We start from the raw sequence: 19,466 nt of genomic DNA, 5'->3' as shown, positions 1-19,466 counted from the left end.
GCATGTATAGTCCCTTTATATAAAGGGAAAGGGGACAAAAGAGATTGTAAAAATTATAGAGGAATAAGTTTATTGAGTATACCAGGAAAAGTATACAGTAGACGGTAAGACAGAATGTAGGATTGCGGATGAGCAAGGAGGTTTCAGAGTGGGTAGGGGATGTGTAGATCAAGTGTTTACATTGAAGCATATATGTGAACAGTATTTAGATAAAGGTAGGGAAGTTTATATTGCATTTATGGATTTAGAAAAGGCATATGATAGAGTGGATAGGGGAGCAATGTGGCAGATGTTGCAAGTACAGTGGACCCCCGCATAACGATTACCTCCAAATGCGACCAATTATGTAAGTGTATTTATGTAAGTGCGTTTGTACGTGTATGTTTGGGGGTCTGAAATGGACTAATCTACTTCACAATATTTCTTATGGGAATAAATTCGGTCAGTACTGGCACCTAAACATACTTATGGAGTGAAAAAATATCGTTAACCGGGGGTCCACTGTATATGGAATAGGTGGTAAGTTACTAAATGCTGTAAAGAGTTTTTATGAGGATAGTGAGGCTCAGGTTAGGGTGTGTAGAAGAGAGGGAGACTACATCCCGGTAAAAGTAGGTCTTAGACAGGGATGTGTAATGTCACCATGGTTGTTTAATATATTTATAGATGGGGTTGTAAAAGAAGTAAATGCTAGGGTGTTCAGGAGAGGGGTGGGATTAAATTATGGGGAATCAAATTCAAAATGGGAATTAACACAGTTACTTTTTGCTGATGATACTGTGCTTATGGGAGATTCTAAAGAAAAATTGCAAAGGTTACTGGATGAGTTTGGGAATGTGTGTAAAGGTAGAAAGTTGAAAGTGAACATAGAAAAGAGTAAGGTGATGAGGGTATCAAATGATTTAGATAAAGAAAAATTGGATATCAAATTGAGGAGGAGGAGTATGGAAGAAGTGAATGTTTTCAGATACTTGGGAGTTGACGTGTCGGCGGATGGATTTATGAAGGATGAGGTTAATCATAGAATTGATGAGGGAAAAAAGGTGAGTAGTGCATTGAGGTATATGTGGAGTCAAAAAACATTATCTATGGAGGCAAAGAAGGGAATGTATGAAAGTATAGTAGTACCAACACTCTTATATGGGTGTGAAGCTTGGGTGGTAAATGCAGCAGCGAGGAGACGGTTGGAGGCAGTGGAGATGTCCTGTCTAAGGGCAATGTGTGGTGTAAATATTATGCAGAAAATTCGGAGTGTGGAAATTAGGAAAAAGTGTGGAGTTAATAAAAGTATTAGTCAGAGGGCAGAAGAGGGGTTGTTGAGGTGGTTTGGTCATTTAGAGAGAATGGATCAAAGTAGAATGACATGGAAAGCATATAAATCTATAGGGGAAGGAAGGCGAGGTAGGGGTCATCCTCGAAAGGGTTGGAGAGAGGGGGTAAAGGAGGTTTTGTGGGCAAGGGGCTTGGACTTCCAGCAAGCGTGCGTGAGCATGTTAGATAGGAGTGAATGGAGACGAATGGTACTTGGGACCTGACGATCTGTTGGAGTGTGAGCAGGGTAATATTTAGTGAAGGGATTCAGGGAAACCGGTTATTTTCATATAGTCAGACTTGAGTCCTGGAAATGGGAAGTACAATGCCTGCACTTTAAAGGAGGGGTTTGGGATATTGGCAGTTTGGAGGGATATGTTGTGTATCTTTATATGTATATGCTTCTAAACTGTTGTATTCTGAGCACCTCTGCAAAAACAGTGATTATGTGTGAGTGTGGTGAAAGTGTTGAATGATGAAAGCATTTTCTTTTTGGGGATTTTCTTTCTTTTTTGGGTCACCCTGCCTCGGTGGGAGACGGCCGACTTGTTGAAAAAAAAAAAAAAAAAAACATTCATGCAGTGGCCAGGGAGGTATATCATCTTTTAGGAGTGAAGAAGAGCAGGATGCGAGTGTGGGGGAGGTGTGTGAGGCATTACGTAGAATGAAAGGGGGTAAAGCAGCTGGAACTGACGGGATCATGACAGAAATGTTAAAAGCAGGGGGGGGGGGGGGCATAGTGTTGGAGTGGTTGCTATTTTTGTTTAATAAATGTATGAAAGAGGGGAAGGTACCTAGGGATTGGCAGAGAGCATGTATAGTCCCTTTATATAAAAGGAAGGGGGACAAAAGAGATTGTAAAAATTAAAGAGGAAGAAGTTTACTGAGTATACCAGGAAAAGTGTACGGTAGGGTTATTATTGAAAGAATTAGAGGTAAGACAGAATGTAGAATTGCGGATGCGCAAGGAGGTTTTAGAGTGGGTAGGGGATGTGTATATCAAGTTTTTACATTGAAGCATATATGTGAGCAGTATTTAGATAAAGGTAGGGAAGTTTTTATTGCATTTATGGATTTAGAAAAGGCATATGATAGAATGGATAGGGGAGCAATGTGGCAGATGTTGCGAGTATATGGAATAGGTGGTAAGTTACTAAATGCTGTAAAGAGTTTTTATGAGGATAGTGAGGCTCAGGTTAGGGTGTGTAGAAGAGAGGGAGACTACTTCCAGGTAAAAGTAGGTCTTAGACAGGGATGTGTAATGTCACCATGGTTGTTTAATATATTTATACATGGGGTTGTAAAAGAAGTAAATGCTAGGGTGTTCGGGAGAGGGGTGGGATTAAATTATGAGGAATTAAATACAAAATGGGAAGTGACAGTTACTTTTTGCTGATGATACTGTGCTTATGGGAGATTCTAAAGAAAAATTCCAAAGGTTAGTGGACGAATTTGGGAATGTGTGTAAAGGTAGAAAGTTGAAAGTGAACATAGAAAAGAGTAAGGTGATGAGAGTATCAAATGATTTAGATAAAGAAAAACTGGGTATCAAATTGGGGAGGAATAGTATGGAAGAAGTGAATGTTTTCAGATATTTGGGAGTTGACGTGTCAGTGGATGGATTTATGAAAGATGAGGTTAATCAAAGAATTGATGAGTGGTGCATTGAGGTATATGTGGAGGCAAAAAATGTTATCTATGGAGGCAAAGAAGGGAATGTATGAAAGTATAGTAGTACCAACACTCTTATATGGGTGCGAAGCTTGGGTTGTAAATGCTGCAGCGAGGTGCAAAGTGACATTAAAACAATAAAGATGGCTGACACAAACCCACTACCATTATAGTATGCTCCTCACTTAACGACGAATTCCTTTACTGACGTGGTCATAGGAGCGGAACTCCATTGTTAAGTCAGGAGAGGCTGTATTTGTATAAGTCACCACAAGGCATAAGAGGGTTAGTGATAACAGCCAACCAAAAAGAAAACTGGTTGGGAAAAATTTGTTCTGTACTTGAACAGATCAGCACTTGAACAACCTGCTGGAACCAATTAAGTTTGAGTGCCGAGGTTCCACTGTAGTTTGCCTTTTATTCCTCCCAAGTCCGATAGTTCCCAGATAACTTTCATAAGAACTCAACCGAAAGCTTCGTGGAAACCTAAAGAAATATCATCTGCTCATCTGACTCTTTACTAAATAATTCAGATGAATAATCATGGTAGTCTTATACATTTCATATAATTGACAGCACAAGATTTTTCTCCTCAAAAACCAGTTTTACAGCAGGCATTTTAGAGTCCAATTTTGTCCTAATGTACAGCATATTATGGACAACCTTCTTGTCAATACACCTAAGTAAGCCATGTGACATCTAGTTTTTATGAGTGATTTTGTTCTTAAGAGGACAGTGTTAATTCCAGAGAATTTAGAAGTTAACATGTTCACACTTACGTTAACGTATTCTAGTTATTTTTTTAAAGGCACACTATTCCAGAAGCTTGCAGCTTGAGTCCTCCAGCTGACTGAAATTATCATTAAAAATTTCCAACAATTATTTGGTGATACTTGGTCTAATAATAATGATTAGGTCTTCAAGGCTGTCAAAGAAGCTTGTATGTCGGTATGTAGAATTCTGTATAATGCTTCAACTGAAATTAACGTCTTAATTGTAGAGATGTGTATAGTATTTGTATAGCAGTGTATGATACCACCTCCCTTTAATGATGCTCTAACAAAACAAAAACAAAACAAAAAAAAAACTAGATTTCTATAAAGTGGAGTACAATATATTATACAATTAAAGTTGACACATAAATACTTTATTGAAATCCCATTGTTATGGAAAGCATTTTAGGCAGCCTTAAAATTAAAATATGATTATACGAATATTAAAATAAGAATGTATAGTTAATAAAATATTGGAGGTATTTAGTAACTCAATAAAAGCTTAAAACTAAATTATGATTTAAAGTAATATATGAGAATAAAGGGCATGTGTCTCCATGGGGAAGTGGAGCAGAATTCTTCCTCTGTCAGCCATGCATGTCGTAAGAGGCGACTAAAATGCCAGGAGCAAGGGGCAAGTAACCCTTTCTCCTGTATAAATTACTAAATTTAAAAAGAGAAACATTTTTTTTCTTTCTGGGTCACCCTGCCTCAGTGGGATACGGTCGGTTTGTTAAAAGATTAAGAAAGAGCATGTGTGTGTATTAGGGGGGGGTAGAACCTAGTCGTGAGTTTGTTTATGTCTGGCACTTAGGGGACAGAGGATGGAGCCTTGATCCCTTGTTGCACTGAATGACTCCTTTGGGTGTAGAGCTTCAAATAAAAATAATGCTGATACCAATGTGTATAGCTATGTAATATGAATTCAAATTTTTAAGTGCTTGTGGTGAAAGCTAACATATATAGCTGACAACAAAGAGAAACTCACTACAAACCTTCTTCCTGGCATGAAGACTGCATAAAGATCAGGTTCCCTCCATCACCAAGCTGCTTGCCAAGGGTAATAGTTTTTAGCCACACACTGATAACAAATGTTTGAGTAACAGTCTTTAAATAACATGCATTATAACAGAAATATGAAAATAAAAGGTATAGCACTTGTTCAATCCTGGTCTACTACATAACAAATGACTTAAGGTCAAACAGAAAAAATGCTGGGTTTATTAATGATGGATAAATGTGAACATTACTTCCTCTGCATGTATGAATTCCATGTTGAAGAATTCAACTATTGGCGAACTTGTCTTATATTTTATTGCTCATAATCTGAGAGCCAGCTTATGGTTTAGCAACTTATATATGCTAGTCTCCACACACAGCTGTATTAACAACTTATGAACTCGTCTCCAAACCAGTTAGTGCTGCTCACTAACACTAGCCCACATGGGTAAACACATACTATTCTACCACAGATTACATATTACAGCTATTGTGTAACTGTATTGAATTGTTTTTGTTTAACACACTGGCAGTCTCCCACTGAGAAAGAAACTCTTTTACCATCATTCACACATAATCATTCTTGCCAGAGGCACACAGAAACAGACAGTTAGAAGTCACTCTAAACAGCAAATATCCCAAATACCTCCTTTAGAATGCAGGCACTGTACTTCCCACCTCCAGGACTCAAGTCCGGCTAACTGGTTTCCCTGAATACCTTCACAAAATATTACCCTGCTCACACTCCAACAGCTCGTCAAGTCCCAAAAACTATTTGTCTCCATTCACTCCTATCTAACATGCTCACACATGCCTGCTGTATGTCCAAACCCCTTGCACACAAAACCCTCCTTTACCCCCTCCTTCCAAACTGTTAGGCTATCTTTTTTCTAGCTCCAATGTCTTGAAGCCAAAAAAGGGAGTAGCCACCACTGGGCATGTACAGGTATCCATCACTTCAAGTAATAGATGGGTTTCTGGCCCATGATGAAACAAAATATTAAAATGAACCAAATCAAACATGTAAAAATAGACACTGGTATGTTTTGAAGATTTCTGTTAGTAGGAGAAGGTTTTCATGTTGTTTTTTCTTGGTGTGTGATCGGGGTGTATATGCTACGTCAGCATCGTCACTTGTCTGTTATTGTATCTTGGTAGATGGCTTTAAGTCACTCTGCCCCTTAATGCACAAATAATCTGCGAATCAGCATTGCATCATGAGGGGGTCAGAGGTACCAGAGGGAGGGCAGGTATAATGCCAGTATTCTGTTCAAGCAATATGTGACTGCCCAAGAGTAATTCTGGGTTCTGAGGAGGGTCTGTGGCCATTTTAGAGTCAGTCACTTGGGATCCTGGAGTGTCTCATTTATCCTAAGATAAAAAAAATTAGGGGCAGTTCAAAAAACAAAACTTGAGATGAAAAAAATTATAGCAACCATTTCAAGGTACCCCTTTGGCATACGTAAAATTAGTTTGAAAATTATATAATTAGATCACTAAGAACTAAATAATATAAGGTAATCTTGTAGGCCTATTTTTTACTGTACTTCATACTTTCTGCCCTACAAGCCTAAGGAAATGAGTACTGCCATCTGGCAAGGCTGTGGGAACGGACTCATCACTCTGAGGTGACTGACAACCAGCCTACACGGGACATTGTGTCTGCATTTGGTTCATGGTAACTTTCACTCTGGTAGTAGTTTTTGCAATTTGCTGAAGTATGTCTATGTATGGGGACAATGGGAGTCTGGAATACACACCTTCTATATTTATGTAAATATAAATATAATTCTGATATTGGCAGTTTGGAGGGATATGTTGTGTATCTTTATACGTATATGCTTCTAAACTGTTGTATTCTGAGCACTTCTGCAAAAACAGTGATTATGTGTAAATGAGGTGAAAGTGTTGAATGATGAAAGTATTTTCTTTTTGGGGATTTTCTTTCTTTTTTGGGTCACCCTGCCTCAGTGGGAGACGGCCGATTTGTTGAAAAAAAAAAAAAACTATAAATTCACCAATTACAGGCTTTTCTCTGAACACATCACTTGCTAATGCAGAGTACAGTACTGTATTATGATTTCTTACACACAATCTTAACCATTTCAGTGTAATATTTAATGTATACTGAGTACAGCTGGAAAACTGAGTCTTGCTAAACAAGAAAAATGTTCTCATTTTTTCATTTGCACAATGATTAAGTTTATCAAATGCTGTTTTTTATGGAAGTAAATCAAATGAATATTCAAGAAGGTAAATAACATTACAAAATGTACTGTACAGGAGGGCACCACCGCTATAAAGCGGAAATCGCCATAAAGCAAAGTGCCATAAAGTGGAGCCTTCCTATATAGTCCAATACCTCAGAATAGCCCAGAAAAAAGGAGGCATATTTTTCATTTATAAACCCAACATATGTTTTAGCCTAAAAATATTATTTAACAGCACAAAAAAATCAAGTTAGTTTCTCACAGGTAAGATTAGTTTAATAATAAAAAAATTATATCATGATTTGGAAAGAAATTTAATAAATGCATTAAAATTTCTCTCTTACATGTAGAATTTCTCCATCACAAGAATGTATATGGAATATTAATATCTTACATGCATGAGCATCGTAAAGAATATCGATACTGTATTAAAATATGACCTACCTAATTCAATGAAGAAAAAAATACTGAAGTGGCATGTTATTATTACTTGAAAATGACAGACAGATAATAAATAGAGTTGAAGTAAACACAGTAGTAAATACTTACACTCCTAGGTTATGTCTTAACTCAGCTAACCAGGCATCCAAAGCAATAAATGATGATCTATCAGTCACATCGTACGTTAACAAGATCCCCTGCATATCTCGATAAAATTCTGATCTAACCTGGAAATAAACAATTATGTACAGTAGTAGTATGCTATATATAGAGTATTTGAAATGTAAATAGGTATCAGAGTATTTTATAATGAAAACATGAATAAGCAATTATCCTTCCTTCATTCTGTTTTCTGAACAATTTTCATATTCAGTAGGGCCCCACTTATACGGCAGGTTAGGTTCCAGGCTACTGACGGAAAGCAGACATCGCCGGAAAGCAGAACACAATTTTTTCCACTTATAAATGCATATAAATGCCAGATAACAAGTTTACACTAACATATATTAAGTTAGCAATAGAACTAGGCATTAAAAACAATAAAAAGTAAAATATACACACAGTACACCCATTACTTACCTTAAAATATTTGCAGTCTTAATGTAGGGTAAGAGGTGAGTTTTATTTGTAGGAAGTCAGATTTGGAAAGTATGGTAGCCAGCCAGGGCAGCCCACCCCCACCCACACGTAATGTGAACAAACCAGGCAAACGCGTCTGGTTTTCATTCACACTTTATTGATGGGATAAAGATAGAAATGTTAAAAGCAGGTGGGGATATAGTTTTGGAGTGGTTGGTGCAATTATTTAATAAATGTATGGAAGAGGGTAAGGTACCTAGGGATTGGCAGAGAGCATGCATAGTTCCTTTGTATAAAGGCAAAGGGGACAAAAGAGAGTGCAAAAATTATAGGGGGATAAGTCTGTTGAGTATCAAATGATTTAGATAAAGAAAAAATGGATATCAAATTGGGGAGGAGGAGTATGGAAGAAGTGAATGTTTTCAGATACTTGGGAGTTGACGTGTCGGCGGATGGATTTATGAAGGATGAGGTTAATCATAAAATTGATGAGGGAAAAAAGGTGAGTGGTGCGTTGAGGTATATGTGGAGTCAAAAAACGTTATCTATGGAGGCAAAGAAGGGAATGTATGAAAGTATAGTAGTACCAACACTCTTATATGGATGTGAAGCTTGGGTGGTAAATGCAGCAGCGAGGAGACGGTTGGAGGCAGTGGAGATGTCCTGTCTAAGGGCAATGTGTGGTGTAAATATTATGCAGAAAATTTGGAGTGTGGAAATTAGGAGAAGGTGTGGAGTTAATAAAAGCATTAGTCAGAGGGCAGAAGAGGGGTTGTTGAGGTGGTTTGGTCATTTAGAGAGAATGGATCAAAGTAGAATGACATGGAAAGCATATAAATCTATAGGGGAAGGAAAGAGGGGTGGGGGTCGTCCTCGAAAGGGTTGTAAAGGGGGTAAAGGAGGTTTTGTGGGCGAGGGGCTTAGACTTCCAGCAAGCGTGCATGAGCGTGTTAGATAGGAGTGAATGGAGACGAATGATACTTGGGACCTGACGATCTGTTGGAGTGTGAGCAGGGTAATATTTAGTGAAGGGATTCAGGGAAACCGGTTATTTTCATATAGTCGGACTTGAGACCAGGAAATGGGAAGTACAATGCCTGCACTTTAAAGGAGGGGTTTGGGATATTGGCAGTTTGGAGGGATATGTTGTGTATTTTTATACGTATATGCTTCTAAACTGTTGTATTCTGAGCACCTCTGCAAAAGCAGTGATAATGTGTGAGTGTGGTGAAAGTGTTGAATGATGATGAAAGTATTTTCTTTTTGGGGATTTTCTTTCTTTTTTGGGTCACCCTGCCTCGGTGGGAGACGACCGACTTGTTGAAACAAAAAAAAAAAAAAAAAAAAAAAAGAGTCTGTTGAGTATACCTGGTAAAGTGTATGGTAGAGTTATTATTGAAAGAATTAAAAGTAAGATGGAGAATAGGATAGCAGATGAACAAGGAGGCTTTAGGAAAGGTAGGGGGTGTGTGGACCAGGTGTTTACAGTGAAACATATAAGTGAACAGTATTTAGATAAGGCTAAAGAGGTCTTTGTGGCATTTATGGATTTGGAAAAGGCGTATGACAGGGTGGATAGGGGGGCAATGTGGTAGATGTTGCAGGTGTATGGTGTAGGAGGTAGGTTACTGAAAGCAGTGAAGAGTTTTTACGAGGATAGTGAGGCTCAAGTTAGAGTACATAGGAAAGAGGGAAATTATTTCCCAGTAAAAGTAGGCATTAGACAAAGATGTGTGATGTCACCGTGGTTGTTTAATATATTTATAGATGGGGTTGTAAGAGAAGTAAATGCGAGGGTCTTGACAAGAGGCGTGGAGTTAAAAGATAAAGAATCACACATAAAGTGGGAGTTGTCACAGTTGCTCTTTGCTGATGACACTGTGCTCTTTGGAGATTCTGAAGAGAAGTTGCAGAGATTGGTGGATGAATTTGGTAGGGTGTGCAAAAGAAGAAAATTAAAAGTGAATACAGGAAAGAGTAAGGTTATGAGGATAACAAAAATATTAGGTGATGAAAGACTGGATATCAGATTGGAGGGAGAGAGTATGGAGGAGGTGAATGTATTCAGATATTTGGGAGTGGACGTGTCAGCGGATGGGTCTATGAAGGATGAGGTGAAACATAGAATTGATGAGGGGAAAAGGGTGAGTGGTGCACTTAGGAGTCTGTGGAGACAAAGAACTTTGTCCTTGGAGGCAAAGAGGGGAATGTATGAGAGTATAGTTTTACCAACACTCTTATATGGGTGTGAAGCATGGGTGATGAATGTTGCAGCGAGGAGAAGGCTGGAGGCAGTGGAGATGTCAAGTCTGAGGGCAATGTGTGGTGTGAATATAATGCAGAGAATTCGTAGTTTGGAAGTCAGGAGGAGGTGCGGGATTACCAAAACTGTTGTCCAGAGGGCTGAGGAAGGGTTGTTGAGGTGGTTCGGACATGTAGAGAGAATGGAGCGAAACAGAATGACTTCAAGAGTGTATCAGTCTGTAGTGGAAGGAAGGCGGGGTAGGGGTCGGCCTAGGAAAGGTTGGAGGGAGGGGGTAAAGGAGGTTTTGTGTGCGAGGGGCTTGGACTTCCAGCAGGCATGCGTGAGCATGTTTGATAGGAGTGAATGAGACGAATGGTTTTTAATACTTGACGTGCTGTTGGAGTGTGAGCAAAGTAACATTTATGAAGGGGTTCAGGGAAACCGGCAGGCCGGACTTGAGTCCTGGAGATGGGAAGTACAGTGCCTGCACTCTGAAGGAGGGGTGTTAATGTTGCAGTTTAAAAACTGTAGTGTAAAGCACCCTTCTGGCAAGACAGTGATGGAGTGAATGATGGTGAAAGTTTTTCTTTTTCGGGCCACCCTGCCTTGGTGGGAATCGGCCAATGTGATAATAAAAAAAAAAAAAAAATTTTTAACAAGTCGGCCATCTCCCACCGAGGCAGGGTGACCCAAAAAGAAAGAAAATCCCCAAAAAGAAAGTACTTTCATCATTCAACACTTTCACCACACACACATATAATCACTGTTTTTGCAGAGGTGCTCAGAATACAATAGTTTAGAAGTATATACGTATAACGATACACAACATATCCCTCCAAAACTGCCAATATCCAAACCCCTCCTTTAAAGTGCAGGCATTGTACTTCCCATTTCCAGGACTCAAGCTCGGCTATATAAAAATAACCAGTTTCCCTGAATCCCTTCACTAAATACTACCCTCCTCACACTCCAACTCATCAGGTCCCAAATACCATTTGTCTCCCTTTACTCCTAACACGCTCACGCACGTTTGCTGGAAGTCCAAGCCCCTTGCCCACAAAACCTCCTTTACCCCCTCCCTCCAACCTTTTCGAGGACGACCCCTACCCCGCCTTCCTTCCCCTACAGATTTATACGCTCTCCATGTCATTCTACTTTGATCCATTCTCTCTAAATGACCAAACCACCTCAGCAACCCCTCTTCAGCCCTCTGACTAATACTTTTATTAACTCCACACCTTCTCCTAATTTCCACACTCCAAATTCTCTGCATAATATTTACACCACACATTGCCCATAGACAAGACATCTTCACTGCCTCCGTCTCCTCGCTGCAGCACTGACAACCCAAGCTTCACACCCATAAGAGTGTTGGTACCACTAAAATTCATACATTCCCTTTTTTGCCTCCATAGATAACGTTTTTTTGTCTCCACATATACCTCAACACACCACTCACTTTTTTTCCTTCATCAATTCTATGATTAACCTCATCCTTCATAAATCCATCCGCTGACATGTCAACTCCCAAATATCTTAAAACATTCACTTCTTCCATACTCCTCCTCTCCAATTTGATATCCATTTTTCTTAATCTAAATCATTTGATACCCTCATCACCTTACTCTTTTCTATGTTCACTTTCAACTTCCTACCTTTACACACACTTCCAAACTCATCCACTAACCTTTGCAATTTTCCTTTAGAATCTCCCATAAGCACAGTATCATCAGCAAAAAGAAACTGTCAATTCCCATTTTGTATTTGATTCCCCATAATTTAATCCCACCCCTCTCCCCAACACCCCAACATTTACTTCTTTTATAACCCCATCTATAAATATATTAAACAACCATGGTGACATTACACATCCCTGTCTAAGACCTACTTTTACCGGGAAGTAGTCTCCCTCTCTTCTACACACCCGAACCTGAGCCTCACTATCCTCATAAAAACTCTTTACAGCACTTAGTAACTTATTACCTATTCCATATACTTGCAACATTTGCCACATTGCTCCCCTATCCACTCTATCATATGCCTTTTCTAAATTCATAAATGCAATGAAAACTTCCCTACCTTTATCTAAATACATGTACTGTTCACATATATACTTCAATGTAAACACTTGATCTACACATCCACCACCCACTCTAAAACCTCCTTGCCCATCCACAATCCTACATTCTGTCTTACCTCAAATTCTTTCAATAATAACCCTACCATACACTTTTCCTGGTATACTCAGTAAACTAATTCCTCTATAATTTTTACAATCTCTTTTGTCCCCCTTTCCTTTATATAAAGGAACAATACATGCTCTCTGCCAATCCCTAGGTACCTTCCCCTCTTTCATACATTTTTTTTTTTCAACAAACCGACCGTATTCCACTGAGGCAGGGTGGCCCAAAAAGAAAAACGAAAGTTTCTCTTTTTAAATTTAGTAATTTATACAGGAGAAGGGGTTACTAGCCCCTTGCTCCTGGCATTTTAGTCTCCTCTTACAACACGCATAGCTTACGGAGGAAGAATTCTGTTCCACTTCTCCATGGAGTTTCATACATTTATTAAACAAAAATACCAACCACTCTAACACTATATCCCCTCCTGCTCTTAACATGTCTGTCATGATCCCGTCAGTTCCAGCTGCTTTACCCCCTTTCATTCTATGTAATGCCTCACACACCTTCCCCACACTCACATCCTCCTCTTCTTCACTCCTAAAAGATGGTATACCTCCCTGGCCAGTGCATGAAATTACCGCCTCCCTGTCTTCGTCAACATTTAAAAGTTCACACAAATTTATATTAAACCATAATATAAACACTCTGCATTGTGTACTAGTTGTCTCCATGTTGATACAGTAGAATAAATAAATAAAAACACTCCCATTCTCATGTAACACCATTTTTAGAAGAAATGACACTCTAAAGTGAAAGCATACGAAAGGAACAATTTTCTAGTTACCCCCATTAATATTATAGTGTATACATTTTCTCTGTTTGCCTGGCTGCTTCATCTTATATTTATGTTAATTTATTCTACTGTGGGGTGTATTTATCATGTTTATATGTTACGTAGCGTGTTTATTATATAACATTGAAAAAATATCATAAATGGATTAATGGAAATGTCTATATTAATGTAATATATGACATTTAATGTGCCCAAGAGATTACTTATTATTATTAATATGGCATCAAGAGTAGAGAGAGACTTAGTGATTTTAATGTGTACTTGCATGCCAGCACAGTCTTTAACCCTTAAACTGTCCAAACGTAGATCTACGTTTTTTTCAACATTTGAAAGTATGTAAAACAAGTAGATCTTCTTTGTTTTTGTTTTTTAGATTTGAAAACGTGTAAAAAAACTTTGAGCTCCTTTTTTTTTTTTGTTATATTTGAAAATATGTAAAAGAAACGAATTCTACTTTTGGAGCACTACGCATGTGAACGCAGATCTGCTTGGACAGTTTAAGGGTTAAGTATATTTAGGTACAGGTACACATAAGTATAATTATCAGAGAGACGGGAGACGGCCAACTTGTTGAAAAAAAAAAAAATAAAAACATAAAAATAAAAGAAAATAAAAAAAACAATAAAAAAAAAAAACATACATATAAAATATGCAATAACTTTAAAACACTTGAAATTTTGGAAAGTTTCCGGACATAATAGACGTACTCATGGAGAATGTAAACAAACTGGGTGGGGTGTGCCATATTAGAAAGATGGGTTGCCGTATAGAAAGTTTTGGTCATAATTTTAAATCGCCGTATTAGCAGAACACCTTAAGGTGAAACACCGTAAAGTGGGGCCCTACTGTATGTATACTGTATTTACTGGGTTGCCAAAGCCCTGCCTCTCAAGACCTCTTTTACACCTTCCAACTGTGCCTCAGAAAGTGGGTTGGTATGCTTACCCCTTAAGTCATTTATGTTATAGATGACTAAATTGCCAGGAGCAACAGGCTGAGTTTCCCCTTTCCTGTAACTGATTAAATAAAAAGACAAGGAAATAAATCTTGAAAATGAATAATTTAAATCTGTGTGTATGTATTAGAATTGTAAAGAAAAAATTATCATAGATGTTATAAATGACGGGAAGCAATATCCCAGCATCAAGTCAGAAAAGGAGGGGAGGGGGGGAGGGAAAGAGAGTGTTTGTACAAGCAAGAGACAAAGCATAATATTAGACTGGGGTATATAACCCTTTGACTGTCGCGGCCGTATATATACGTTTACGAGGTACCGTGTTTGACGTATATACAGTGGACCCCCGCATAACGATTACCTCAGAATGCGACCAATTATGTAAGTGTATTTATGTGAGTGAGTTTGTACGTGTATGTTTGGGGGTCTGAAATGGACTAATCTACTTCACAATATTTCTTATGGGAACAAATTCGGTCAGTACTGGCACCTGAACATACTTCTGGAGTGAAAAAATATCGTTAACCGGGGGTCCACTGTATACTCATAAATTCTAGCGGCTTCAAATCAGGCAGGAGAAAGCTGGTAGGCCCACATGTCAGAGAATGGGTCTGTGTGGTCAGTGTGCACCATATTAAAAAAATCCTGGAGCATGCAGTGCATAATGAGAAAAAAAAAACTCCGACCGTTTTTTTTAATTAAAATGCCGACTTTGTGGTCTATTTTCGTATAGTATTTGTGGTTGTATTCTCGTTTTCTTGGTCTCATTTGATAGAATGGAAACTATATTATAGAAATAGAGGTGATTTTGATTAATTTTACTATAAAAAGAACCTGGAAATGGAGCACAAGGTAGGGAAATGTTTGATTTTTGCCGATGTTCAAAAGTAAACAAATGATGTCATTGTCCAATAAATGTCCAAATAGCCATTCTAATATGCAGTCATGAATGGGTTGATGTAATTTTTACAATTATTACAGTATTGCAGTAGTCTGCATAACAGTAAATCTTCTATTTTTTGTTTGAATAAAATTTCAAAATAAAAAGCAAGAGTAATATCACAGGGGCCTGGAGACATGACTGATGAGCAAAGAAAATGTTATTTTAGAGCCAGGAATGTCTGCATTGTTCATTCTGGTCCTTATTTTGAAATTGTCATATTTTTTAATTTTCGTGAAATTGGCCAAATTGCAAATTTCTGACCATGTTATTGGGTAGTTGAAATCGGTAAATGAGCAGTTTCTTGTACTCAATCGATGGAAAAAATGGAGTTCTGAAGAAATAGCTATGAGTTTGGTTGACTGGAGTAATGGAATTAGCCGAAAATAGGGCTCAAAGTGGGCGAAATCGCCGATTTGTAAATATCGCCGAGGTTGCTAACTTCGCGAGAGCGTAATTCCGTCAGTTTTCCATCAAATTTCGTTTTTTTTTTTTGGTGTCTTTACAATCGGGAAAAGATTCTCTATCATTTCATAAGAATTTTTTTTTTTTTTTTTTTAAATTTTGCGACACCAGGAGACACCTCAGGATTGGGGGTTGCGACAGTCAAAGGGTTAAGGGAGTGAAAGCTAGTCCAGAATTCCTTTCCAGTAATATACAATACTGTACTCTTATTTGTGAATAAAAATTACAAGTCAGTGTGGAGAATATTCACATTTGCAATCTTAACCATTTCACTGTTGAAAGCTCTGATCCTGATGTCCCTGTGTCAAAAAAAAAAAAAAAATATTTTTTTTACCAAAATCTTATGAATATTTTTGTGTGCGTTTAAAAAAAAATTTTTTGCAATCACTACTTACCGAGATATAGAGGCATGAAGTTGACAGAAAGTGAACTGCTTATGGCAACATTGGCAACTGCTGCTCACTTGGTATTATTATTTTTACTTTTATTCTACTTTTTTCTTTTTCTTTTTTTTTTTTAATATTTTATATTTTCAAGTAACTTTTGTGGCTTGTGAGACCAGTATACAGTGGAACCCCAAGTTTCGTATGCTCTGAGTATTGTATGCTTTGAGTTTAAAACCATTTTTTCAGCTAAATTTTGTCCCGAGATTCGCACTGTGCCCCGTGTTTCGTCCCACGTACCAGACCTGTCCGCCTGCCCACACCTGCGCGCCTCCCCGAGCAGCCATCGTGAGTCAGTCTGGCTTTGTTTCTCCTCGAGTGAACATTACATTACATACTAGGCATTTAAAGTGTCCTAATATGTAGTCCAAGTATGCGTCCTAGTATGTGTCCTATTTGTAGTCTTAATGGTCTTAATATAGGGTGCAAGGTGAATAGTATGGTAGGTAGGTATGAAAGTGTGGTAGGTATGTAACCCCCATCTGGCTACCCCACTCACACATTATATACTAGGCATTTAACCCTTTTGGGGTTTCCGACATACAGGAGGGCCCCACTTATACGGCAGGTTAGGTTCCAGGCTACCGCCGTAAAGCGGAAATCGCCGTAAAGTGGAACACCCTTTTTTTCCACTTATAAATGCATACAAACACTAGATAACAAGTTTACACTAACATATATTAAGTTAGCAATAGAACCAGGCATCAAAAAACAATAAAAAGGTACAATACACACATAGTGCACTCATTACTTACCTTAAAATATTTATAGTCTTAATCTAGGGTGAGACAAGTAGTATTTATTGTAAGAAATCAAGTGTGGTATGTATTGTAATAGCCAGGCTACCTCACCAGGCCACCCCACCCACACATACTATTCTATGATATTTAAGCATCCCAGAGCGATAAAATGTATATACAGTTCACTCATTACTTACCTTAAAATATTTGTAGTCTTAATGTAGGGTCAGGAGTAAGTAAATGAGATAAAACGAATAAATGAGAGAGAGAAAGAATGAGTACATGAGAGGTAACAGGCGCAGAGTTATGTAAACAAACCAGGCTCCCACATCTTATATTTATGTTTATTTATTCTATTGTGGGGTGTATTTATCATCTTTTTATGTTATGTATCGTGTTTATTATATAATTTTGAAAAAAATATCATGGCTGGATTAATGAAAATGTGTATATTACCGCAATATACGACATTTAATGAGACTCGGTGAGTATTGTTATTATCACCACTTGTGCAAGTCGTCTGCTACCACATCTCACATTTATGTTTATTTATTCTACTGTGGGGTGTATTTATCTTATTTATATGTTATGCATCGTGTTTATTATATAATTTTGAAAAAAATATCATGGATGGATTAATGAAAATGTGTATATTACCGTAATATACGACATTTAATGAGACTCGGCGAGTATTGTTATTATCACCACTTGTGCAAGTCGTCTGCTCACATCTCACATTTGTTTATTTATTCTACTGTGGGGTGTATTTATCTTATTTATATGTTATGCATCGTGTTTATTATATAATTTTGAAAAAAATATCATGGATGGATTAATGAAAATGTGTATGTTACCGTAATATACGACATTTAATGAGACTCGGTGAGTATTGTTATTATGGCGTCACTTGTGGGAGTCGTCTGCTCACATCTCACATTTATGTTTATTTATTCTACTGTGGGGTGTATTTATCTTATTTATATGTTATGCATCGTGTTTATTATATAATTTTGAAAAAAATATCATGGATGGATTAATGAAAATGTGTATATTACCGTAATATACGACATTTAATGAGACTCGGTGAGTATTGTTATTATGGCGTCACTTGTGGAAGTCGTCTGCTCACATCTCACATTTATGTTTATTTATTCTACTGTGGGGTGTATTTATCTTATTTATATGTTATGCATCGTGTTTATTATATAATTTTGAAAAAAATATCATGGATGGATTAATGAAAATGTGTATATTAACGTAATATACGACATTTAAATGACTCGATGTATGTAAGTTTATTTAGGTACAGGTATACATAAGTATAATTATCAGAGTATATATAAAATATGAAATAACTTTTAAAAACATTTGAAATTTTGGAGTTTCCAGACAAAATGGAGAGACTTAGTGCTTACTGAGCTCATGGAGAATGTAAACAAACAGGGTGGGGCACGGTGACCGTATTAGAAAGTCAGCTGGGGGGAGCCGTATAGTGAGTTTTGGTCATACTTTGAAATGTCCGTATTAGCGGAACGCCGTAAAGTGAAACGCCGTAAAGCGGGGCCTTCCTGTACTAGTACGGCTTATGCATCAGAGTTATTGACGTACTAGTACGCCTAAATTCTAGTGCCTTCAAATCTAGCAAGAGAAAGCTGGTAGGCCTACATACGAAAGAATGGGTCTATGTGGTCAGTGTGCACAGTATAAAAAAATCCTGCAGCACACAGTGCGTAATGAGAAAAAAAAACTTTGACCGTATTTTTTGTTTAAAACAGCGACTTTGCACTGTATTTTCGTATGGTATTTATGGTTCTAGTTTTCCTGGTCTCATTTTATAGAATGGAAGACATATTACAGAAATTGAGATTATTTTGATTGGTTTCACAATGAAAAGTACCTTGAAATTGAGCTCATAGTAGCAGAAATGTTCGATTTTTGCCCAAGTTCAAAAGTAAACAAATCATGCCATGCATCCAATACACATCAACTGGTGAGTCTAATATTCTTTCACAAGTGCGCTGATATTATTTATGCCATTTCTATACTAATGCAGTAGTCTGCATAACAGTAAATCTTCTATTTTTTGTGAGAATAAAAATTCAAAGTGGAAAGCAAAGGAAATGTAAGAGGGGCCTGGGGACGTGACTAATGAACAGACGAAATGTTATTTTAGTGCCAGGAATGCCTGTCTTGTTTATTCTGGACCCTATTTGGAAATTGACATCTTTTGAAATTTGTGTGAAATTGGCAAAATTGCTAATTTTGGACCACTTTATTGGATAGTTGAAATCGGTAAATGGGTGGTTTCTTGTACTCAATCGATAGAAAAAATGGAGTTCTAGCAAAATAGTTATGACTTTTGTCGACTAGTACAGTGGAATTGGCCAAAAATAGGGCTCAAAGTGGGCGAAATCGCCGATGCGTAAACATTGTCGAGACTGTTAACTTCGTGAGAACATAATTCTGTAAGTTTTCCATCAAATTTCATACTTTTGGTGTCATTATGACTGGGAAAAGATTCTCTATCTTTTCATAAGAAATTTTTTTTTCCAAAAAATTTTCGACCTTGAGAACAAGTTTAGGAGAAGGCCTCTCGACCGTGAAAGGGTTAAGTGCCCTAGAGCGATAAAATGCATATCCAGTACACTCATTACTTACCTTAAAATATTCGTAGTCTAAATGGTCTTAGTATAGGGTGCAAGGTGAATAGTATGGTAG

At 37.6% G+C, this 19,466-nt stretch overlaps 1 protein-coding gene across 7 annotated transcripts in view; it reads right to left on the bottom strand.

The window, feature by feature from the left end:
• The window catches only part of LOC128696492 (dnaJ homolog subfamily C member 27), a 77,995-nt gene that overhangs the window by 21,195 nt on the left and 37,334 nt on the right, over window positions 1-19,466 (bottom strand). For all 7 annotated transcript variants that reach the window (XM_053787744.2, XM_053787748.2, XM_053787745.2 and 4 more), the window contains one exon: window positions 7,514-7,632. In XM_053787744.2, the coding sequence (XP_053643719.1) occupies window positions 7,514-7,632 (119 nt within the window). The remainder of the gene's footprint in view (window positions 1-7,513; window positions 7,633-19,466) is intronic.

The sequence above is a fragment of the Cherax quadricarinatus genome, chromosome 47, assembly GCF_038502225.1.
Source record: "Cherax quadricarinatus isolate ZL_2023a chromosome 47, ASM3850222v1, whole genome shotgun sequence".
NCBI lineage: Eukaryota > Metazoa > Arthropoda > Malacostraca > Decapoda > Parastacidae > Cherax > Cherax quadricarinatus.
This window is presented reverse-complemented; position numbering and strand designations above follow the sequence as displayed.